Source organism: Protobothrops mucrosquamatus, unplaced genomic scaffold (genome assembly GCF_001527695.2).
Source record: "Protobothrops mucrosquamatus isolate PMUCROS unplaced genomic scaffold, P.Mucros_1.0 scaffold233, whole genome shotgun sequence".
Lineage (NCBI taxonomy): Eukaryota > Metazoa > Chordata > Lepidosauria > Squamata > Viperidae > Protobothrops > Protobothrops mucrosquamatus.
Genome location: NW_015386584.1, coordinates 1,101,869 through 1,127,636, shown reverse-complemented (window position 1 = coordinate 1,127,636; position 25,768 = coordinate 1,101,869). Strand labels below are relative to the sequence as shown.

The 25,768-nt window shown below is 35.2% G+C and overlaps 1 protein-coding gene across 1 annotated transcript in view; it reads left to right on the top strand.

The window, feature by feature from the left end:
• PTPRM (protein tyrosine phosphatase receptor type M) overlaps window positions 1–25,768 on the top strand; it is a gene marked incomplete at its 5' end in the record, with an annotated part of 332,499 nt that overhangs the window by 196,241 nt on the left and 110,490 nt on the right. The window contains 3 exons of the mRNA XM_015814271.1: window positions 20,970–21,121; window positions 22,747–22,821; window positions 23,741–23,767. Coding sequence (XP_015669757.1) covers window positions 20,970–21,121; window positions 22,747–22,821; window positions 23,741–23,767 — 254 coding nt within the window. The remainder of the gene's footprint in view (window positions 1–20,969; window positions 21,122–22,746; window positions 22,822–23,740; window positions 23,768–25,768) is intronic.

Below are 25,768 nucleotides of genomic sequence, written 5' to 3'. Positions count from 1 at the left end.
CTGAGCTGTAAAGATGAAAGTAAATCAAATTTTTCACGTATCCCTAAGTCTACATCAGAATACCAAGATGAACAAAGAATATGAGTTTAACTAAAACCACGAAGAACAGAATGTTGCAATTTTAATAGGAAAGCAAAAGGTACAGAACAAAAAATGGTTGACTGTGTAGGAAAAGAACAGGAACATAGACACACAATTTAAATGACAAGGCTTTAAGCTGGAAATAGGAGTCAAATGAAAACTAGAGTTACAGAATTGCATCTGCCTATCCACAACTGGCTCATCAGGATAGCAGGCATCTGTTGTTTAGTCCAAAATCAAAGTCTGAAAATAAGCAAAAAAAGTGGATGGTAAATCAGAGTATTCAAACTATCAAGTTTCATTCAAATTTAATTGAGTGTTTTTCATTCAATCCTCACTAGTTTAGTTCCCAACAGATATCACATGTACATTAAAACATTGTACTAGTTACAATATGTGTTCTTTCCAAACCAAGAAAGCTCTTTATGATCTTCAGGAGTTTTAGAGATATACAACAGAATGGCTAAACCTGTGTTTTTTCAGGATTCAAAATTAACATGATGGCTAGATATGAATGCTGTTGATACTTTATACTTTTGAAACAGCAGTAACAACAAAAACCATAATGAACCATCAAAAATATACAAAGTACGCCTCATGGAGTTTAAAATATAGTGGATGATAGAGCATTATTTTTGGCTGACTACTGCAGAGAAACAGCAGGTTCAGGAAAAAAGTTTAAACTATAGCTGATCATTTAAAAATAGGTCTCTGTTCAAGCAGAAGGCACATAATGACTATGTCAGTTGTTATCTTTTAAACACTGAAAGGTATGTAGCTCATTTACCAAAAAAGGGCTGATTCTACATTGCAAGGATTTGTATCTGCTGATCCAGCAAGTTCAAGCATACTGTGCATAAGAAGTATGCTCTCTAGCCTGGATATGCTGGTCCAAAACCTCCCTTTTTTCATTTGAAAATGTATGAAAAAATAACAGAGAAAAACATGTGAGAGTAACAGACAGCAAAATAAAACCTGATTTTATATTGAAGGTTTGAATTTGGAGAAAAAATGCATTTTGTGATCTTCTTTCCTAGCTGCCCTGTGCAGTTTGCAAGCTGAGTTTTCTGTTAACAGTTAATGTTTTTTTCTACTACTTACTTCATAAAGGTGTTTATGTGACTCGTTGATGCAGAAAACCTATTAAAATAAATTCTTTCGCTAAAGTTTTAGCTATGTTTGTATTAGTTTTTTCAAATGTATTCTATATTTTCATAATATAGGATAGCCCACTGGATAGAAAGGTGAAGCGCAAATAGAATAAAATAAATAATTTATTTACTTAACTTTACTGTAGTAGTTAACCAGCACAAGAAAACTGGTACTCAAATATTCAAAAATTTAAAATTAAATTGATAATGCCAGATTAGTTTTAAAAAGTACATACAGACAAGAAAATGGCTAAAATATAATATTAAATCAAATATGCTAAAAGGCTATACATATACAAGAAGAAATTAACATTAGGAATCTGAATAATATAAACTTGGAATGGCAGTATAATGTTCAAATATTGTAGAAATACATACACACGCATATATGTTTGTTGTAAATAAAACAATGGAACTATCCAAAAGGGATTTAAGAATTATTATAGACCTTTGTCAAACCTGAGAAAAATGTAGTATGATAGCTGACATAGCATGCTCAGTCCAAAGCCAGTGATTAATGCTGAACTGGAGCCATTTCTGACTAGCCATACTTAAGCAGGTTCAATTGCTCTTAATTATTCTTTACCTGATTTTGCTTGCCACCACACACACCTGACAACCTGGTGTGTTATTTCAGTGATGATGTCAGAGAGTTGAAATCACTTATACTGCTAATTATTGTACTCTATTTTGCTAGTCAGAAATGAAGTAATTAGAGCATTTTGAGTTTCTGAATGAAACAGGTACTACCGAAGAACGTGTTTGATAGTTTCTACCTGTCCTGAATCACAAGGACATACTCTTAATGAATATAGGCTCTTTTTATATCTTCCACCAGAAGTGCTGAGGAGAGATTATTAGATTGGACTAAGGTAAAAGCCCTTCTCTGATTTAGGATGTTAAGCTGCGTAAGATACATAGCGGGTGCCAGAGTATATTTCCTGTTGTCTGCAGTGGAAAACTGATGGGTATTATCAGTGTCCATTTAATGGTCTATGTTAACAGACATTGCTGAAGTATGATCCTTGCTTTACTAATTAGGTAGTGGAGGTAAGCCTACAGGGGAAAGTGTCAGCTTCAACCAGTAGAATAATACAGCCTGCCATATTCTCATTTCCACTTTTACCATTCCAGCCTCCATGCACAGTAAAGTGTTGGAAGCACAGTGGGGAGCTGGGAAAATTGCTCTTAAAAATTTAGATTGAACAAATTCCAATGCTACAAGTTCAGATGGGGATCCAAGTTGTGTGTGCCATATAGTAATTGTGTAAAGACTTAGTTGCTGTGGGTATATATTGACCCATAGAATGATGATATCTTAAAATAGCTGATGTGCTCTTATGTGACCTTTGTGAAGCATAGTTTGCACAGGCCTTTTTATTTACAGAAGCCTGAAATATTATCCCCAGACATCACCATGCACTTGTATAACGGCATGGTTGTTGATTGTCCAGGAGAAGTTTTTGGGCTGATTTAAAAATCTCATTATTTCAGTTTTAGAGTAGATGTCAATAAGTGCTCAAAGCTCTCTTGAGTCCGATTCGTGTCCTCTAAAGATTATTGCATCATCTGCATATAATAGTATAGTAATATCATATGTCTTTATGCTAATGGAAGTTTGGATTCTTCAGTCGATCTACCACATCAGTTATATAAAAAATGATAGGTGCCAATATACAGCATTGTTTTATTCCTTTGATAGTTGGATTGGGTGCTGTCAGGTGTCCTTGAGAGGTATGTCTTTCTTTAAGCTTTGCTTCTTCATGCAGTGCACGAATAAGAAACAATAGCAATCAATAGTGGTATTATAGAGCTTGTTCCATAGCTTAGTCTGAGATATAGAGTCAAATGCTGCCTTAAGTTGAACAAAGGCTGCATAAAATGAAGCAATATTTCAGGAGATGTATTTCTTGATAAGATGTTGAAGTATAAGACATTGGTCAATTGTTAAATGTTCTTTCTTAAAACCAACTAGTCCTTCCTGTTCCATTCAATCTCTAAGCTTCCACTGAAGTGGAAGTTTAAAGTTTACTTGTAATATTAAGGAGAATTATAGGTCAATAATTGTCAGTGTCAGTCTTGCTCCCTTTCTTATGCATAGGCACAATGAACGCTAGACCCCAGTCTTTAGGTATGTGGCCAGTTTTGTCAATCGTTCTGAACAGTGTATAGCAGCCGACCATGCTACATTATTTTAACTTAGTTCAGGTGTAATATAATCTGCACCTGGTGCATAATAATAATAATAACAACAACAACAACAACAACAATGATAATGATAATAATAATAATAGTAGCAGTAGTAATAGTAGTAGTAGTAGTAGTAATAGTAGTAGTAAAACCCTATACCATTTCGGACAAATGGCTGTCCAGTCTCTTCTTAAAAACGTCCAGTGTTGGAGCATTCACCGCTTCTGGAGGCAGGTTGTTCCACTGGTTAATTGTTCTAACTGTCAGGAAGTTTCTCCTTAGTTCTAGGTTGCTTCTCTCCTTGATTAGTTTCCATCCGTTGCTTCTTGTCCTGCCTTCAAGTGCTTTGGAAAATAGCTTGACTCCCTCTTCTTTGTGGCACCCCTTGAAATATTGGAACACTGCTATCATGTCCCCCCTCTTCCTTCTCTTCATTAAACTAGACATACCCAATTCCAGCAGCCGTTCCTTATATGTTTTAGCCTCCAGTCCCCTGATCATCTTTGTTGCTCTTCTCTGTACTCTTTCTAGAGTCTCAACATCTTTTTTACATTGTGGTGACCAAAACTGGATACAGTATTCCACGTGTGGCCTTACCAAAGCATTGTAAAGTGGTATTAATACTTTCCTGATTTAAGTTGGGAAATTAGATTCATAACCTCCTTGGGTTTTCCTGGTTCCAAAAGGGTAGTTCTTCCATGTAAAATACATAGGGATCTGTTAGAGCTATCTTTCCCTGATACAAGTAAAGTTCCCTGTACAACGTATGACCACAATTGACCCCAAAATTTTTGTTGCTAAGCAAGACAGTTATTAAATGAGGTGCTCCATTTTATCAGCTTTTTTGTCAATTTGTTAAGCAAATCGCTGCAGTTGTTAAGCTAATCTGGAACCCTCATTGATTTTGCTTGTTGGAAGCCAACTGGAAAGGTTACAAATCGTGAACATGTGATCCCGGGACATGCAGCTGTCATAAATACATGCTATTTCCCAAGCTCCCAAATTTTGATAACATGGCCGTGGGATTGCTGCAATGGTTGTAAGTGAGAAAATTGGTCATAGGTCATTTTTTTCAGTGCAATGGTAACTTTGAACAGTCACTAAATCGTTCCTGTAGTGATTTTCTCACATTTCTGGCAAGGTTTCCAGCTAATACAGGCCAGGACTAGGGTGTCCTACAGTGATACACTGGAAAAGAGATGAATTCTTTGTTTTGATTGACTAAAAAGAAAAGACCATAATGTTTTCATGTCGTCCAGTTTCTTTTGCTTAATTAATTGCATGTAGTATTGTTTCTGGTTAAGGAAATCTATGCTGTAATTTTGCTATTATTTGCATTATATACAGTGGGTTTTTTTTGTAAAAAAAAAAAAAAGGTGCCAGAACTCACACATGTCATACAACTCGCCTTGCCTACCCTACAAGGTTCCATCCAAAAAAGGTGCCGGAATTCCGTTCTGGGCGTTCTATGACAAAAAAAGCCCTGGTTATATAGATTATAGTTAGCTATTAATCTTTTCTTGGATGCTTTGTAATCTGTGTCAAACCATGGTTTTGAGAGATGTGCAGACTGGTTGTAGGTAAATAAATAATTCTGACAGCTAAAAGGACTGAATTCAGTATTTTAAGTCATGGCTGGCAGAATATTATCAAACGCACACTTGAACTAATAGCACAGTTGGATCACAATAAATGAAGAGGGCACTCATTTTAGCAATCAATAGCCAGGGCCAATAAAGGAGCAAGTTTACTGTACATGTTCTGTAATTTAATAATAATTGTGCAAATTCCGTTAAATGCCAGGAAACTATGCCAGAAACAAAAATGCTTGCTGGAGTTTTTCAGTATATAGAATACCATTTTAACAAAAGTATTTTCACTAAGAGATATTTAGTTAAAAAACAAACATTTGATACAAAAGGGTATCATATACCAATTTATCATATTTTCATTATGTTTTTCTTTAGATTATGGGATGCAGAATATAGCATCATTTATTATAAAGGCATTTCAAAATAAATATTTCAACTTTCGCTTCAGAACAAATCTTTTGAAATGTTTTCCCATTTCATATATAATTGCTTATCTTTTCATCTCTTTACATACATATTGTATGCATAAATACATCTCATGTTATGTGCATAATGGCTTTCAAATTTTAGAGTGTAACTTTGTTGACACTCTTCCATGCTTAGAAAGCTGTTTTACTGGGATTTTAAGAAAATCAGTCAGTAAATACCATCAGTTTTGAAAGTTTTAACTAAATAATTTCAATGTATCCTACCAAGGTAGCATTTTATATTTATTATTTAAAATAATAACAGACTAATAACAGGTTATATGATTCTCTTAATTATATATTTAGAAGTCCTGTGAAATCAAAGACTAATCATCTATAAAATTATTAGACAAAATAGAGTGCTCAGTCTTACTGATGAAACATTACATTTTGTGAGACTTAAAAGAAAGCAGAAAGTATAATTAAGACAATCAGCAAATGACAAAAAGAGAAATCTTTTATCTGTCTACTTTGATTTTCCATTTGAAAATCAAGTTAAATAAAGTTGCATCCTATCATTTTCTTGGCACAGCAATTTCTCTTGAGTTGCTACTCTTGTATGAAAAGCAGTCATCAGGTATATAATGGCTTAACAGCTGTGTCTAGTTTGGAAAACATATTCCCTCAAACGGAACTTGGATCAGTGTCTATCAGACATGAAAGTGTGTCATAATATATCATCTTGAAAATGTGTATGGATTTACACATTTATGCCTAAGATTTCGGAGTTTTTTGAGGGGGGAAATATTTAGGTATATTTTAGTGGGCTGATGAGTGGGGATTTAAGGAAAAAAGGTATCATGACCATTATTAATGGTTGTTTGGAAAAGCTGACAGTAATAGCAATAGCACGTAGACTTATATACCACTTCACAGTGCTTTACTGTGGTGCTCTCTAAGTGGTTTACTGAGTTACCATATTACTCCCAACAATCTGGATCCTCATTTTACCAACCTCAGAAGATTGGAAGGCTGAGTCAACCTTGAGCCAGTCAGGATCGAACTTCTGGCAGTTGGCACAGTCAGCCTGCAACACTGCATTCTACCCACAGCGCCACCATGGCTCATACATCTGTTTAGAAGATCTATTTAATGTTTGGTTTAAGATTTAAATGATTTTTCCATGGGATTTAATTATTTTTCATCTGTTTTTTTTAAAATATTAAATATATTGCATAAGGGTTCTGGTTAGGCGTCATGGCGTAATGGGTTCAGAAAGAAGGGGCTCCATCTTCTGCATTCGATTTTGCCCTGCCGGGGACCCTAAAAAGGGTTGAAAGTCACCCCGGAGAGGCGACGAAGAAGGAGGGGACCCTCGTTGATTGCGGAGGGGCAGCAGTCCCTCCATTTGATCCGAGGAAGCCCTCCAAACCGGCGGGGGAAAGACTGGCTACATTTCTGTGGCCAGTCAGAAGCTGCTGGCAACCAAAGAAAATAAGCACTAATGAGCAACTTTTGAGCAATGTGGATTGAACTGGGTGAAACTATATCCTCTCTTTATGATTTTAAGACTTTTTCCTGGAAAAAACCACCCAAAGCAAAGAATCCTTCCCAATGAGAGAGGGAAGGGGAACTTCCACCCCATTCACTCAGGAAAAGAAAAGCGGTGAACTAATTGCTTGGAAGAAAACAGAAAAAATTACAAGATTAATTTGGAACCAATACAGATATATAGCTTTGAAATTTGGGGACTAAAAGTATTTTTGAGACTTTTTTAGAAAAGAGACTTGAAAAGTTGTAATATAGGTTGGGATTTAAAAAGCTAGAAGATGGCGTTTCTGACATCTAGTGGGGAACTACGGCATTACAATTTATTATTAAAGAAACTTGGCTTGAAGCCCAGACTCAGATAAGATTTTGGTTGTCCTTACTTTTGAAGACTGCAGCTAGGAAAAGGGGAAAAAACCTCTTGGGCTGCTTATCTTATCAATAGGAACCCTATTGAACTATAAAGACTACATACAAAAACAAAATGAGTGTTCCATACTTAGTTTTAAATGGTAAAAATCATCTTTAACACCTGTCTCCGAAGCTCCTAGCTTGATATACTAACAAGAAAATGTTAATGAATCTCAGAAAAAAATTCTTTCTAAGTTGAAATCAATCCAACAGACAATTGTTTTATTTCATGATGAGACTAAAAATAACGCAAATGAGATAAAAGAACAATTTTCTAATCTAAACTTACAAATCCAGACAATGACTACAAAAAAGGAATTAGTAACCCAGAAAACAGAAGGAAAATTAGAAGAAATGAATCTAAAGATGGAGGACCTAAAGGAAGGAATTAACAGACAGATATAGACAAATGAAAAATTAGAAGATGCAGTGGTAACACCGGAAATGGAAAAGATACCTTACTTGTCAAGATCTCAGAACATGTTTGAGGATAAGGAAGAAGAGCTGATCGAACGGATGATAAAGCTGTTAGGAGAAATGCTGAAAATTAACAAACAAGAATTGAAAAGAAAAACTGAAGGAGAAAGATGGAGGTTGTTTAATTAATATAAATGGGTTGAGCGTTCTTCCAAAAATATTTCAATCAAATTCTCTTCCTCATTCCAAACAATATATACAAAAACAGAGGAAGAATTACTTGGTGATTCAAATGTACTGACTCGGAAAGTTATTTGGCAAAGGAAGAAAGCTAGAGTAAGACTGAAGAAAATAGAGGGATATTATACTATTAAACAGATGTTTGAATATGGTTAAGAAAATAGATAACTGTTAGAAATAAAAGTATTATAATTAGAAGGATAGGATTTGTAAGTAGAATATTATATTTTGTTATGAGATGGGAAATATGAAAATTCTAAAAGGGTTTGAACAAGGGAAGCCTTTGGTTACCCAAATATAATTTATTTTGAGAAAATTATAAGCAATAGAGATACTTTGAACATTGAGAGGAAATTAAAATTTTTAAAAAGTGGGAAAAACAGGATATTATAAACGGACACTATGAATATTATGTACAATATCAGAATAATGTGATGAAGATGTCTATATTTAATTGTATATTTATTAATAGTAACAAGAATTGTATTTGCCCAGTGTGGTAAAATGCATGCCACCAGAAGAAGAGAGGATCAAGGAAGCACTGGATGGTGTAATATTGGAACTAGACTGAGAAAATTAATATGTACCAATAAACCCAGACAACACATTGTTTATTAAGTACTTATGATTGTAAAATTAGAAAATTAGTAAAATATTTTTTTTTAAAGTATGTTGCATAAGCACATATACATACAGAGAAGAAAAGGTGGATTGCTTGTCACTACCCTGGATCAAAAAGTAATGTTTTAAAAAAAAAACCTTAGCTACACAACAAGAGTCTTCCTCTTGTTCTTTAACAAGACTTTCCAAATCAGTCTGATTTCATTGATAGGGTTTCTACCTCATATTCAGCCAGGAGACAGTAGATTCTTTAGGATTCAAAGACATTAGACTCAAACCAAGATAAAATAGCAACCAGGAGAAAGATAGACCCCCTCCAAGTCCATTTGATTTGGCAAAGACATCAAGAAGGGCAGCAGACAGGTGCAAATATTTAAGGACATTTTTATTCAGCAACTTGGAAAACCAAACAAGTGATCATCTTTTAAGAATATTACTGTGAAACCATTGCTTCTACTCAGCTATTATTTCTATTCATTTAGAAGAGAGTTTATATGATTTTCTTTGATTGTTATATGTAGAAATGTAAATAAGAGGCTAACAAGAGTGATTACAATATAATGAAGCAATTCAGAAAGCTGGCTAAGTAACTTTTAATATGTGGGAGAACTTGCAGTACAAAGCTTGCTAAATTACATGCACAGATTACACATAAGTTAACCTTTTCTGTACAGTAGAGATATTTCTTACACATGCAAGGGAAAAATGTTCCATGCCACTGTCTTTCTGCCCATTTCTCACAATGTTAGTAACTGATCTTCTAAGACCACACACTTTTCCAAAGCAATAATTTTTAAAGTTAACTTAAGAACTGTTCTACTTTTCATTTTTTCCCCTTTGATCCTATTCATCATTAATTATGGGCAGGTTTCTTTTTTACTCACCCAGGGATATTTTGACATGGAAATATTCCATATGGTGACATATACCAAACATTTGAGAAGAATATTAAAACAACAACAACAAAAAATACATTTACTTTATTTTCACTTAATTCCAGATCCATCTGAATTACCTCAGCTCTGGTTTCCTTCCAGATGAAGTCTGCATTAATATAAAGCTTGATATCCTTGAAACAGAAATAAACATGCATAGTGCAGGGCTTTTCAACCTTTTCACCGATTGTACCACTTTTAGAATATAGCAATATTCAAGTACCACCAGTCACCTAGCAATGTGTCAAAAACTTGATGATCAAAAAAACCCCGGAAAAAAGGGATAAAGTACAGGTAGTCCTCTCTCGCCCCCTTTAATATCATCTCTTACCCCACCCTCTTTAATATCATCTCTTCCCCACCCCCTTTAATATCATCTCTTCCCCCACCCCCTTTAATATCATCTATTCTCTCCCCTTCAGCAGGACCCAGGCAATGCCTCGCACAGCTCCAGCTGAATCTCCACCCGAAAACTGCGTGAGGCTGCCTGCTGTCCCCCAGGCCACTGCCAATCAGCTGGAGCTGTGCGCTTTGATCTTGGGGTCTCAGTAGGACCCAGGCAACGTGCAGTTCCAGCTGACTTTCCCACAAGCCTGTGCGGCACTGCTGCTGCTTCACCTCATCCACTTTTATACTTTTTTTACATTTTTTTAACAGTGCTGTTCACCCCGTTGTATGCATACCACCTGCCAGGTGCCAACATACCACTAGTGGTACGTGTGCCACCAGTTGAAAATCCCTGGCATAGTGGGTTGTTTTGGTCTTTGATTTAAAAAAAAAATCAAGTCAATCAATTAATTAATTGACTGATTTTTAGGAAGTAATTAAAAATATGCAGTGCAAATTATCAAAACAATATTTTAGACAATGCTTATTTTTCTCAGTGATATAGGATAACAGAAATTATTTCCTTCTGTTCAGCTAATCACTTGAATGTGTGAAAGCTTGAAAGTGTTAAAGTCCCATCTTCTGATCTCTCAGGCCTGGACAGTCAGCCAAGAGGTCCAAAGATAATTACCACAAGTTCATTTCAAATTAAGTGTACAATTAAGTGTACAGGGTTTCTTGATTTATTAGGTTTTAGTTCATAAGGAAATAGATTTGCATTCAAGCACAATAGTTCTTTGTCCATTCTCAAGATCTCATGTACTCAGATGAATGCCTGAAGAATGCTCTGATCATTGTAAAAATTATGAAAGAGCTGTACAGTAGCTAAATTTCTTGGTTGCCTTTTCATTCTCCATCCCTTTTTTCTTCTAGTCTCATGTCTTTTTCGGTTGTAAGTCTGATGTACTGGCTTTTTATATTATTAAAGGAATCACTTTCTCTTCCAGAAGTTCAGACTAGTGAGATCACTCTTAGAAGTGATTCCCTTGGGGAATCCCTTGTAACATACCGTATCTGAAATAGTCTGAAGTTAGTAATAACTAAGGAAGTTTAATGAAGAGCTAGCTAAGTAACTCCACTTGGTAGCATGAGATTATGATGAGAGAAACAGCAATCTCTTCGCCAAATCTGTATTCTTTAGAGGTGTGTCTTCGGAGAAACTCAGAAAATATTTCTAGCCTGTTCATTCCCCAAACTTAATTCTTTCTCTCTGTTTCAGATGTTCTCTTCTGCTATGTAATACAACATGCCTGGGGGGGGGAGTATAAGGAGGAGAGATTTTTACCCAGAAGTTAATTTCAGTCTCCAATGTTTAATAAGCTACTGCTTATTATATATATTCTATATAATAACAACTTTAATCAGTTACCCAAAATTTATGAAGCCAGAAATCTAGTTCAAATCTAGTTTAAAATAAAGATGTAATCATTTGTTTTTCCAAAAGCATTTGACTATAGTAGTTTAGCTATATACCCTGGTAGCACTTTTGTCACTTAACTTTGCATGAAAAATACCTAGCAGACAGAAATCTGGACTCATTGGAATTATTGTAGGCATGAATTGTTTCTTGGGAGCTCAGGAGAGTGGGAAAATAGGCTTAATTCTATATATTGTTTTGCATTAGACTATGTTGTATTATCTGTAGTGTGATTTGAGTTATGATTGAGGTTGCTAAGTAAGGAAATAGAAAACTCTTCAATCTGTCATTCCAGACGACACAAACTGATTGGTAAAATACAACAGTACTTTATTATGATTTGTTCCAGAATTAAGGCATGGGGGCAAATTGTGCTGTTTAAGAAAAAAAAATATTATATGATTTTAAAATGTACATGTACTTTGCAGTGGCAAGGCTCTTGTTTGCCCTGAGATCTATCCTGAATATGTATCTAGCTGATACAAAAACACAAGATAATTAGCAACCTGTAAATTCCATAACATTCTGGATAAGATTTATCTGGTTTTATACCATGAAAGAGGTTTTACCCAACAAGTACTAGCCAATGAAATAAATAAATAAGCTTTTTATTGTGTCAATTCTTGTTAGAAAATTACTTGTTTTTTTTTAATAATTATATTTATTTCAGTTGATAACACTTAATCACCATGGATTAAGTTGTAAAATTTGAATTATTCATAATAAAGAATTTGTTTTATTTTCTTCCCATTTCCACTTTCATGAGAGCAAAATGTTTATCTATTCTAGTAAAGCGACTGTTTTAGTGTGTTGCTTTAAAAAAAAGCCTATTATGTAAAGCTCTATTTTCTGATCATTTTCATGGTAATGTAACAAATAACACGGATATTGCTTTAGTGTGGCTCTTTGCAAATTGCACCCAATTAGAATGATAATGATTTAGGTAATCTCTCTCAATAATATATAATATTGAGTGGGATCTTTAAAGAGTTCAAAGAACAAAATAATAGAAGGATTTGTGTTTTTGAACTCATTAAACTTACAGCAGAATTTGGTTTGTGTTATTAAATCTAAAAGATTAAATTACAGCTATACATGTCATCTTCACAATGATGCATATAGCAAACGTTTTATTTTAATGCATGCTATAATGAACAATTTAAATTGCAATGTTTGTCAAATTTCTCATTTTTGTTTCAGAATGGAATATTAATTATGCTCTTAAATATGAGAGGTAAATAAAATGAGCATTCACTGGCTGCCTACGGGTAAATTGCAGATTACTGACAATGTGACGTGGTGTGTTAAATGTCAGCTTTGTCAAACAAATTTAGAGGAACCGTTCAACTATTAGCTTCCTGTTGTTAGCAGGGCATTTTTGTGGAGCGTGGCTGATCCAAGCAGCAGGAATGCTGTACCATATGGAACACTACAAAGCTAAATTGAAAAAGTGAGATGAATGAGGAGATAACACAGACACACTCAATTAGTTTATAACTGTCTATTAACTTCTGCCAGTGGCTTTGAATAAACAATAGATTAACCACTACACAGTTTTGTTTTGTGAGGCAGTGGTATTATCTGGGACATTGAGCCATTTTTCTCAGGGCTGTTTTATACAACATGGCTGCTACATAGTTATCATTGGAAACTAACTTCCTGTATCAGTTGGTCATGTTAGATCTGTGGCTGATTTTGATTTGATTTGATTTCTCTTTCCCTGCTGTTATCACAGGCTTTTCCCAGGACAGCTGGGATTAAGCGGGAGAGAAATAGCTAGAGAGGGAAGAGAGAGTAGACATGTACTATGCTTTCTGATCTTTTCCAGACAATTCCTCTTTCAGTTTCCCATTGCATCTTATTCCACTTCTCGTTATTAGGTTGGTATGGAAGAGCGATAATTTCAGGAGTGGATATAGTTGAGAATGCTACATGACTTACAACTGTTCATTTAGCAACTGTCTAAAGTTACAGTGGCATTGAAAAAGAGACTTATGACCTGTTCTTGCCCTTAAGACTATCAGAGCATCTCCAAGGTCATGTGATCATAATTAGGGTGCTTGGCAATGGTTGCAGTATCCCAGAATCATGTGACCTTCCCAGTCGGCTTCCAACAAGCAAAGTCAATGGGGAAAGCTGGATTCACTTAATGACCATGTGATTCCCTTAATAAATGCAGTATTTCACTTAACAATCATGGCAAAAAAGGTAATATAATTGGGTATGATTCACTTAACAACCATCTTCCTTAACCATAGAAATTGTGGTTGTAATGCGAGGATAACCTGTAATTAAGTTTGTATCATCAAACTTAGGTAGCTAAATAGGTTGAGCTTAATTTATTCCTGCTTGTCCAACTAAGTTCTCAGGGCAGCAGCAATATCATAACAGTAGTCTGCCAGCAGTGCAGTTCAGTGCTTTGGATTTGAAAGCAAAAAAAATGCTTTGAAGCATGTAGAACCTCTGTATAACTCCTTAAACCGTACATAATTATTCTCAAGATTGACTTACAACTTCAGGGGGCAACTGCAATCTCTGAAAAGATGTAGCTGCTTTAAGAAATTGTAGACAGGATCCATGTGACTATTCCGAGTGCCCCAAAGCATCATGCAACCTTGTTTTAATCCTAAAATTTAGGAAGGAGGAATAGAAAGGCGTTAAGGTTCTCTCGCCATTTCTAGTGCTCTATACAAATACAGTACAAGTGATGGCATGACAGATATTGCCAGGTGGATATTAAGCTGTTTGCTTTGGAGACAGAATGTACCAAGAGCAATAGGTTGACTGCTACATATGGCATGTCAAGCCTAGTGTTGGCTGAAATCTAGTTAAATGATTTTTCTCATGCTGCCAGCAGGCTGATTGCTTTGTGGTCTTTTTAAGTTATGAGAGTTGCTATTATAAACACATCATGAATTGAAGGGTTAGTCTTTTGTCTCTAATCTGCAGTCATGATTTACACACAGTGTATATCCACTTTTTTTGCTCATTTTGTCTTATGCACTTTTTTGGACCTTGTATATTGATTTGAACCATGAACCTCTTGAGATTTCTTGATTATTGTATTACTGTGAGACATTTTCATTAGATTTCTGAGTTTATTTATTATTTATTTTAATTTATTTTATTTTTATATATTTAATTTTTGTCAGATGATAGATGTGTGTTTATCCCAAGCATGTTTAAATTGATAGATTCTTTTTCCCAAGTACATGATCTTACATTTACAAACTGCATTTATTATCCGGAATGCTATAGTGGGGCACACTAAAAGATAATATACTTTCTATTTTTATATGTATAGGAAAGCTACTTTTAAAGTATAAATATTAAAAAAATACTGTGGTACTTCCCAAACCAATTACATCATTGTTTTAGCAATTTAATATTGTTCATCTTTGAAAACCACCTACTCCAAGCCTTATTTAAAAATCAATCTCTTTAAGTTCTGTACCTCGTTCACTACATAAAGATGGGTGGATACTATCTGTAACTACCAAAACAAAACATACTTGTTACACAGCATTTGCACAATTAACTAACTGATAATATGTAATACATTTATATTCGCACTCCTACAGAGAGCTGTTTCCTTCTCCTGGTCCCTCCAAAGTAATTTGAAGATGGCTGTTTCAAGCAGTATTATATTTCATTCTAAAGCAGCCTTTTGAAATCAGATTTGAAGTGCTAGGCAGTCCTAATAAGCTGCAAAAATCAAACTAGCTGGCTTTTAACAGTGATTGTGAAACTGACTTTAAGCTGATTAACAGTTTGCTGATAAAATTTGTCTGTCAAATCTACTGTAGCTGAAGAATAGGTACTTTTTTCCAGTGTACTTTTTTTTTTAACGTTACTTTACACATGGATAAACACATTTTTTAAGGTTTCAGAGGAAGCTTTTCTTTCTTCCTGATTAGATCAAAGATCAGCACCAAGACAGAGACCATACTTTGGAAATTTTTATTTTTAAAAGCTACCTATTAGAAAGTATATATTAACATAACATGAAAATGTTTAGTAGTGGTGACGCTTAAGAGATATTGCAGTCCTCAAATTACAATCATTTGTTTAGCAACCATTCAACCATGCACCCCACACTGTCCTGTCCAGCCTTTCTCTACTCACACACCCTCCACATCCTCCTGCACTCTTCCTGTGTTCATGCACGCCATGTACCTTCCTTCCCAGACCTCTCTGTCCTCTCATACAGCCTACCTCCTTCCTGAGTCATCTTATGATCACAAACAAATCATGCTTCCTTCTGCACCCTCCGTCTGCTTGTGCCATACCTCAGTACACACACCCCTTGTCCAACTTGTGCACAGCCTGTACCAGGAGGGCCTCCCCCTCCCCCTGCAGCATCCTTGTTCCTTCCTAAGAACTCTTGCTGCTTCCCACTTAATGACCTGCATGGATTTTTAAGGGCATCTGGGACTGCCTGGATTGCTATCACTAAGTGATGCAGTCACATGCCATTGCATTTTATGACCACATCACTTAGCAACAACGGTCCTGGTTCCAACTGCTGTCATACTCAGGGATTACCTGTACTCTAATCCTGAGTTCTGAAAAGTTATCACAACATGTGTTACAGTGTCTTGAACTCTGAGGTGAAATGAGGATCTTCAATGGACTTTGCTCTTTTATAGGAAAGCCCTCCTGGCTGTATTTGAACTAGCTTTAAAAGATCTACTATTGAACTTTATGAACATTTTAAAAGGAATTGACATTGGCAGCTCATTACTCCATGTTTCCAGCTCTGCATGCAACTAAAGGCTTGACTTGAATATGAAGGGGACTCTTTAATTATTAGTATTTTCTTTCCTCAAGTGATAATTAGTCTCAAGATGATGTTATTAGAATATGTCTGTATGGAAAACCAGTTTAAAAATATCATGTCTGTGTTATCAGTTGTCATATATTAGCTCGGTAGTCCTGAAGTAGACCTCAGTGTTCCCCATATAGTCACTATTTACTATACTCCATATTATTCCCAAAAATACAGAATGAAAAGCTTATCAAATATCAGATAAAATTTTTAAATAAGGGGAGAAATTCTCCTCTCTAATAGAAAAAATACACTATTGTTAAAATAATATTTTCTTCTTTTTTATATTAGATAGATTTTAATTTTTATTTCTATTTTTTATTTCTTGAGTGTGCTTACTGACTTATAACTTGGAATTAAATGTAATGAGTTCATAGAGCAACTGTAGGTATTATTCTAGTGTAATATATAAACCTGTTATATATCTTAATTAAGTAGCAGAGAAAATAGACAGAGAAAATTTAATAGTCTTACATCATCATTCAGCTGAAGAGTAAACTAATATCATTCAAATTAATGCTTTCATGTATATGATTATACCACTAGGTTCAGCTTCTGGCCAAATTATATACCTTAACCTGAAACAGGTCCTTTGAAAGGGGCAGCTGAAAGTAACATCTGTTGCAGGGGTTAAAGTTATGTTTACTTATGACCTGAGTAAAGAGTTGAAGTGAATTCAAATAATAAGGAATGCAAATTCACAACCCAGCCCATAGTTTCCTGACTTTTAAAGCGACACAATTTTTTTGTATTTTCTAAAATGTTGAAATAATTTCAAGGTGTTTTCAGCTCAACCATTCTGCACATTTTGTATTTAATGAGAACATTTTTAAAAAAAATTATATATAATATATAAAAATTACCTCTCGTGATTTCTGTGTTGTTTTAAACAAAAAATAGCAAATTTGGATGCCAAAATAATAAGTTATTTTTATTTTTAACTGTCTAGTATTTGGTCTTGTCAATCATATAATGACCCTGAAACTTTTCATTATTTTTGTCATTTTTGAGATACTCTGACTATAGAGGCTGTACAATATAATAAGCTATCTTGAACTATATGAAATTTCACACAAAAAATGATCAGGGCCTTTTGAGAGAAGCATCTCTGAAAGGTCAAAACATAATAGATAGAGAACTCTGAAAGAACATGGAATATTGGGGGAATGTTATTGGTTTTTCAGTTTCATAATACTACAGACAACTAAACTTCTTTCCACATTCAGTGAAGGTATGGAGTGGGAAAAAGAAACTGGGTCATTTGTCCTCATTTTTGATCAGACAGTGGTTTAAAGATACTCAGTATATTGACATGCATCAGGCATCCTGCTGATATGTATTAAACTTGCTCATTTGGATCTTTTCCTAAGTTCAAATTTTCCAATGAAAATTATATGATCATTACATAGAAGAAAAGGAATAACAGTTGCAGTTCTAAGCCCTGTTTTATATATTCACACAAAAGTAGAAGTTCCACTCTCGCTATAATTACTAAGGCCAAAAAAAGGACATTTCCTATTAACCCCTACTTGAAATATTTGTGCAGACACGTGAAGGATATTTTACTGCAGGGTAGAAATTTATAATATAGAAAGTGGAAAATCGGTTTATGAGCAATGGATCATAGCTGAGAAAAAGAACCTGCAGCTTATATACAATATATGCTTTGGGTAGAAAACATATTTGGATTCCGGAACCTTCAGTTAAAAGAGTCAGAGAAGATGGTGAGAAAATCTCCACCTGAGATAACAGGAAGTATGACCTGAAAAATGCAAGCTGGATCAAGCTGAAGACTATCTTAATCCAGTCAAAGTGCCTAACAGACTTTCTGGCATTCTAATTGATTGCTTTCCAACCCTTATTCCCTTGTATATTGTCCCTATTAAGGTGACATTCAGCGTTGAGTGAGAATACTTGATAGATCCGTCCTCCATGAATGCATCCAAACCACTATAAAAATCCTCCAAATTAATGATTATCATTATTTCTGCTTTTAATTTATAGTGCTTTTTCCCATGTAAGAATGGTAGAGAAATTCAGTTGTGCAAACATATTTGCATGTTTGATTGATAGTTCTCACAGTCTTCCCCTGAAGCACTGTCATCAAGTTCAGTAAAATTTCATTCTATCCATTGTTACTGGTGCTCTGAAATGTACCATTAAAAGCTGATCAGACTGACATGATATATAAATCTTACAAATAAATAAACTTTCGGCTCCAAGGTTCTTCAGAGCATTGAACAGGCTTTAAATTTCAGAACTCCTCCACAATTTGCCACAAAATTATAATTTTAATGTGGTAGAAGAAGGAAAAAACAACCTTTAGTCTTAAATATTTTCAGACTGTTAATAAGGATTTTGTGGGGATTTTTTTCTGTTTTGCTTCCAGAGTTATTCTCTTAATATAACTGAACAGATTTTCTCCTCTTGGGAGCATTAGCTCTCAGTCTACCAAAGCAGGGTTCAGCAATAAATCTTAGCCCTTCAACTTCATGCAGCTTAACTTGGCTACTAGACTCAAACTTGTCTCTCAGACATACTGTAGAACATGGCACAACTAGATAAGAAATCTTAGAGCTAGGCCTATGGAACATTGACTGTCCTCCGACAGTGTGAGAGTAGAGTTTGCCTCTGATACCAACAACTATTTAAACCAATTGTTTCTTTTTCCTGCTTTTCCCATATTTCGATGGGTTTTTTTGCCCTGCACTTAATGACCTGAAGCTGAATGGTTATCAGTTATTGACAGATCTAGTATCTCTATCCTAGGATATGATGGCTTTAGTCTTATGTTTCACACCTGCTATGTTTTGAGTGTAGTGTTTAGTGCACCTGATGTTTGTAGGCCTAGAGAAACTGATAATCAGTTTACATACTTTTGCATCATCCAGCCATAAATTAAATTAAATAAATCAGAAAATAGATTACATTGATTTAAATGCCTCTCAAGGAGTCCCACCAAATCAGACACTCAGCTCTTTGAAATGCAGGTAACCCTCAACACACAACAGTTCGTTTAATGACTGTTTAAAGTTACAATGACACTGAAAAAAGTGACTTATGACCATAGGTCAGAAGCCGTGGTGGCACAGTGGTTAGAATGCAGTATTGCAGGCTAATTCTGCCAACTGCCAGCAGTTCGATTCTTACCGGCTTAGCCTTCCATCCTTCTGAGGTCGGTAAAATGAGGACCCAGACTATTAGGGGCAATATGCTGACTCTGTAAAATCACTTAGTGAGAACTGTAAAGCACTGTGAAGCGGTAGATAAGTCTAAGTGTTATTGCTATTGCTATTTTTCACAAGACCGTTGCTGCATCCCCATGGTCACATGGTTTACATTTGGATACTTGACAGCTGGTTCATATTTATGATGGCTGCAGTGGCCCAGTCATGTGATGACCTTTTGTGACCTTTTGACAAGCAAAGTCAATGGGAAAGCCAGATTCGCTTAACAATGGTGTCACTAATTTAACAAGCTGTCAATTGTCCTTACTGGAACGTGAGTTGACAGCGAAGACGCTGTTTACTCATGAAATGACGGTTTAATCAGGAACAAGCTTCTGACGTTAGCAAAGACCTTCAGCCTGAGGCTCTTTACAAATAAAGTTTACGCTGGGAGCTACTGCCTCCCAGCATTATTTAAATACACTCCCAAGTTCACTCCACCAAGCGACACCACCACACCCCCGCCCTCCTACATCACACCCTCCTATTCCCCCAACCAGCATCTTTCAGTCAATTGCCCCATTAGTCTCTCCGTCTGGAATCTTCCTGCCGATGCCCTGTGCTTCTGCGGCGACGCCCTGTGCTCTCCGGGCTGCCTCCCCTCAGCTGATTGTCAATTACAGCTGCTCGTCGGCTTGCTGACTGCGATGCTGGTTCTCCCCCTCCTTGTGTGTCGAGCCCGGGAGGGCTTGACACAAGCGCAGTGATTCATTTAACAAATGTGGCAAGAAAAGTCATACAATGGGGCAAAACTCACTTAACAAATTTCTCATTTAGCAACAGAAATTTTGCGCTCAATTGTGGTTGAAAGTCATGGACTACCGGTACCTGTACTGCGTTGTCTTAGAGCTTACACTCAGCCAGAGGCTAGGATTCAATTGCCCACTGTTACAGTCACCCTACCACAGAAGTCCCCAACCTTTTGGGCACCAGGGACCGGTGCCGTGGAGAAAGGTTTTTCCGTGGACCGGAGAGTGCATGGTTTTGTGCGCTGCCTGCATCCCATGGATGGGGCTTTGCTTGTTTGTGCAGACTAGTTGCTGGCATGCTGTGGCCCGGTACCAGTCCATGGACCGGGGTTTGGGGACCCTTGCCCTACCAAATCGGGACTTTCCTTGAGTGGCTGACTGACACTCTTTTGACCCTTCAAAGGCAAATAGGTTTTGCAGCCCAGTTTTAGAATCCAAACACAAGACAGCCTAGGATTCTAAGGATGTCTTTTGTGCTCAGGCATCTATAATCCACTTCTTTTTCCTTCATCTCTATATAGTACATATACAGTAACTATTTAATTCTGTATTTTATTAATCTAATTATATGTATTGCCTTTTCTTATTAATTCATAGTGGAAATGTTGTAGCTGTTTACATTTCATGCTGATTTAAACGTGTGTGTGTGTGGCTGACATAAGTTCTTGTTAGCAGAAGTGAATTTACAAATTATATGAAATAAAAATAATGAATTCTATGCTTGCTCATTGAAGCATCATCTTCTTTCTTTAATGTTTCTTTCTTAAGAAAACTGGCTAAAAAGCGAAAGGAGACATTGAGTAACACACGACAGGAAATGACAGTGATGGTGAACTCAATGGATAAAAGCTATGCTGAACAAGGTACCAACTGTGATGAAGCTTTCTCTTTCATGGATACACACAATCTAAATGGGAGATGTAAGTGGAAGTCATTTTAATTTCTGCAGAGCAAATAGCAAAGGGAAGTGTGAAAGGCTCTTAAATGCTTGCTATTCAATCCGTGGGCTCCAAGATCTCACCTGTGCAACATTTCACATCTTATAGCTAGAAGATGGGGTAGAATCTTTAATAAGGAAAATTTTGTATTTATGCCTTTCCCTTGCTTCCAAATAAAATCCACTGACATCAATGCAGCATGTGTTACGTTCAGTTTCCTCATTTATTATACAATGCTGCGGGATAGCCTCCATATTTTGGTGACCATTTTTAAGAAACATAGTATGTGTGAATGGTGGCTGTTTAGCTACAACTGACAAATTTCAGACAATGGTGGCTGTTTAGCTACAACTGACAAATTTCAGACAATGGTGGCTGTTTAGCTACAACTGACAAATTTCAGAGTTCCTACCATAAGAGAATTCAGTTAATTGATATTTGTTTTGGAGCTAGATTGATCCAGGTTCCTTTATGGTATAAGACTAAAATGGTATTTAAGATAAGATTCCATACGGCTTTAATATTGTGTCTCAGAAAGATTAAAGCAATAAATATAGGAAGCTTCCCCACCCAAGATATTTGCCCATCTTGCCAGTATAGACTATTTCAAACATTCCCAAAATAGTACAATCCCAAGATGTAAGAGACCACAACTTCCATTGGATTCTGAGTAATGCCTCCCCAACTTATCAAGAGTAAAGCTGATCTATTCTGTCTGACAACAGTTTTCCCAAGTCTCAGGCAAGAATCTTTAAACAGATCTCAGCTTTGCTATTTGAAATCTATTCTACTGAAGATGTCAGGAAATGAATTAGAGTGCTCCTGTGAACTCTTTGGTTGCTATACTACTTTTAGAATGTGACATAAGCTATAAAAAAGTATTTTTATTACTAGTTTTTTAAAGGAAAAATTCATCCATGAGTGAAAATATAAAATGCATATAAACTATAGTGCAATAGTTCCACAGAAGAGGTTTCAAAAGTGTCTGTTAGGACTGTGAAATGCTTTATATTAGATTGTGAAAAGATGACTTAGAACACACAGTGCAAGAAAACAGCACTTGTTTGCAATTAATTAAAGGAACCCCTCTTTTTCCTGGATCATATAGCTACAGCAGAAACCTATTCATAACAGCCACACAATTCTGAAAAATATGCATATTAAAAATCCGTTAGTTTAGTTCAATTTAATTAATGGGCATAAGATTATAGCCTAATTTAAAGCATTTTTGGACTAAGTTCTTTCCCAAAGTTGCCTTTAGCAGCTTGTGGTTCTTTCCTACACTGTTCCTTCAAGTATCATTGGAGAGAAATCCATACTGCATCTCCATTTTGTGATACATGATATATACAAAACTGGGTCATAGAGTTCCTAATTGCAGAAGGCACCTTATAAAGCATGCAAGAAAATGAAAGAAACACAATATCTATGTAAGAAAACACAAAACATTTAAATAATAGCAAGTTACACAAACACTGTTGCTAATTTTTCACGTAACATTGCTTATTGTATTTAACAAGATTCATCATCTTGGGGTGTGATACAAATAAGCTATTGTTTGCTAATACTTTTGTTTAGATTTACTGCATAGTGTTCTCTCTTTCCAGCTGTATCATCACCCTCTTCATTTACAATGAAAACGAACACTCTGAGTACAACTGTTCCCAATTCATATTACCCAGGTAATATTTCATTGGTTTTTAAATACTGTAAATAGTTTACTTTTATAACAATCTCTTAGAAACTGTGAGCTGTTTCTTTAATTCAGGCAAAGTTCTATAGAGCACTGTTTCTGAACCTTGATCACTTAAAGATGTGTGGACTTCAATTCCCAGAATTCCTCAGCCAGCCATGGGGATTCTGGGAGTTGATGTCCACTCATCTTAAAGTGACCAAGGTTGAGAAACAGTGCTATAGAGGGAGAGAATCAGAAGAATACTGACTTCCTTGAAGCCTAGCTGGTGTAATGGCTACCACAGAGAATAAGAAGCTTGCGTGTATCTCTTACGCACACACCCAGCCATCAAATCTCCACTAGGGCCTAGCCTATCAGTTTTTTAAGTACAGACTGAAATACTGAACATGGCCAAAGTTTAAAGACATATATGAATATTACAGTATATTCTTGTGATTGCCTATATATAAAAATCCTTCTAAAAGAGTTAAATGCCATTTGCATGAAATAACAACTTTCTTATTAGAGTTTTTCACACTTTGGAAAATGAATCTAAAGAAATGCTGCAGACTTGGCTTGAAAACTGTTCTAAAGCACTAAAGCAATATGGCTTTTTTAGGCTTCTGAATGAACTTCAAAAAAAGATGCCATTCCTTTAAGGAATCCACTTATTAAACCAAGATGACTCTTAAAGCAGCCAACTTGTTTTCTTCTTCTTTCAGGAGAACCCTGGAAAAGTTGGGCAGCTTTAACAAATAGAAATGTTGCAAATTGCACTTCTCCAAAAATATTTTCAAAGTGTAGAAGCTCTATTGCTTATAACTTGTGGCTTTCTGAGCAAAAAGAAAATTGGAACATTTGTTCGTCATTTACTTTTCTTTCTCTTTTTACCTTTTCTGCATTGACCTGCTTATGATGTATGACAGATCCATTTGTGCCAACTGCAATTTTAGGTGAGAATATTTCCCTTTATCAATGTCTGTTGCAGAAACAATACAAGTTCAACCTAGGTAGTGAAACACTGTATTTAAACAAGTGTAATATTCTACTTACAATGTCCAAACTATTCTGCATTTAACATTCAAATACCAGTTATCACACTGGGCTGTTATTATCATAGGTGATTTTAGTAGATGGAGGATCCGAGATTTTTTAGTTATTGGTCATATTTATAAAGTAATGGGTAAATCAAACAATGCAAGTACCACGGTAGTTAAAAGTTCAACATAATTTTAATTTAGTCTAACAATAAATTAGTGTTAAATACAATTTATGAACTCTAGAGCTTAGTAAATATTTCCACTTTATCTTTTATTTGTGTATCACAAATAAATGGGATTATCAGAATAATAACATAATGTACCACATCCCATACTGGTGGAAATACTGTACTAGAATTCTGAGATGAGAAGCATATTTTTACCTTTCTTTTAGGAAGCTGAAAGCTATTGATTATCCAGTAAAAAGAGAATGAAGAAAAATGAGTTAACCATGCTAAGATAATAAAAATAGCATGAAATGCTACTGCATATGAATTACATAATAAAAATGGGCTGTGCTTTGTACTACTACTATACTAATCTTAATCTAAACCAAGCAAAATAATACAATAACATGTAATAAGAATTCCATTCCAGTATTAAAATTGCTGCTGCTTTTTTCCTTGTCCTTATTGGTGCATAATTTTATCATATGCATTCCAGTTTGTTGAATCTACTATAAACTGTTGTGTACATGAGCTTTAAAAAAGAGAAAGCAGATTTAAAACCCATCCATCCAGCAGAAATGTTTTCGCCTTAAAAATACTGATACAGGAATCTGTCAAATCATACCCTGAATTGTTTTTAAACTACTGAAGTCCAAAGAAATTTTCCCTTTGTTTTGTCATAAACAAAGGCAAAGGAAATTCATTGTGCTTGACTCAACCTGTGATTTCCCCCTCCCCACCTCTTAAAATATAAGAAATTTTGTAATCTAATTGTAATTAGCAAAGATAATTATAACTGGTATCAAAAGAAAATGATTTCTTATAAAATACTGGGAAGGAGCCTGCAATCATCACAATAATACAATAATGTGTATGCAAATGAAATTTACAGTGATTTTTAAGCATCTGAGATTGTTGAACTTACCTTTTCTGTAGCAAGTTGTAGATGTTATTTTCAATAAACAAAAAAACCCTGTTGCTATATGCTCGCTTCTTAATTAGCACAAAAACAGCATCTCACTCTTACTCATTCAAAAACATACATACTTTTCAATTTTTAGCATAAGCCTGAAAAAAGAATATCACTACTTAAAAAATATAAAAATCTTAAAGCAGAGTCAACTTTTTAAAGAAGTATTAAACAAGATAGGCTGCTTCAATTAATAGCAGAAAGGTGCTATACATGTGTAAAGTCTGAAGCTCTCCTTCTGAATAAATAATAATATTTTGAGGGAAGATTCTAATACACCTTATTGTTGAATATATTTGTATCTTTGGCTGTAGCTTACAGTTGTTAGAAACTGCTTTTTCTCTAATAGAAAAGAGAACATTACTAAGCAAACACTTTGTCAAGTATAGCACCAATTAATGAAATGTTTTTCAAGAACTATTTTGTATAATTCTTTAAAAAGAAAGTTTTGGTCTTCCCTTTTAGAACTTTCAATTTCTACCCTACTTCTAAACACCTAAAAATAATAATTAATTATAATATCAAAGAACTGTATCAAAGAACTGTATCACTGTTACTTATTTGCACTAATTATATCTCCAAACTCTAACTCCTTTGTGGCTTACTTCACACACCTAATACCAAGCTAGGATTTATTGTTAGGAGAATAATTAAGCACAGGACTTGGAAAGAGAGTACCTCTCTTTCTTCTTTTGCAAGCAGTACTTAGTTGCAATATTTGTATGTATTCCCAGCAAGTCATAGTTTGTTCAGATGAACAGTATGGGTCTTGTACCT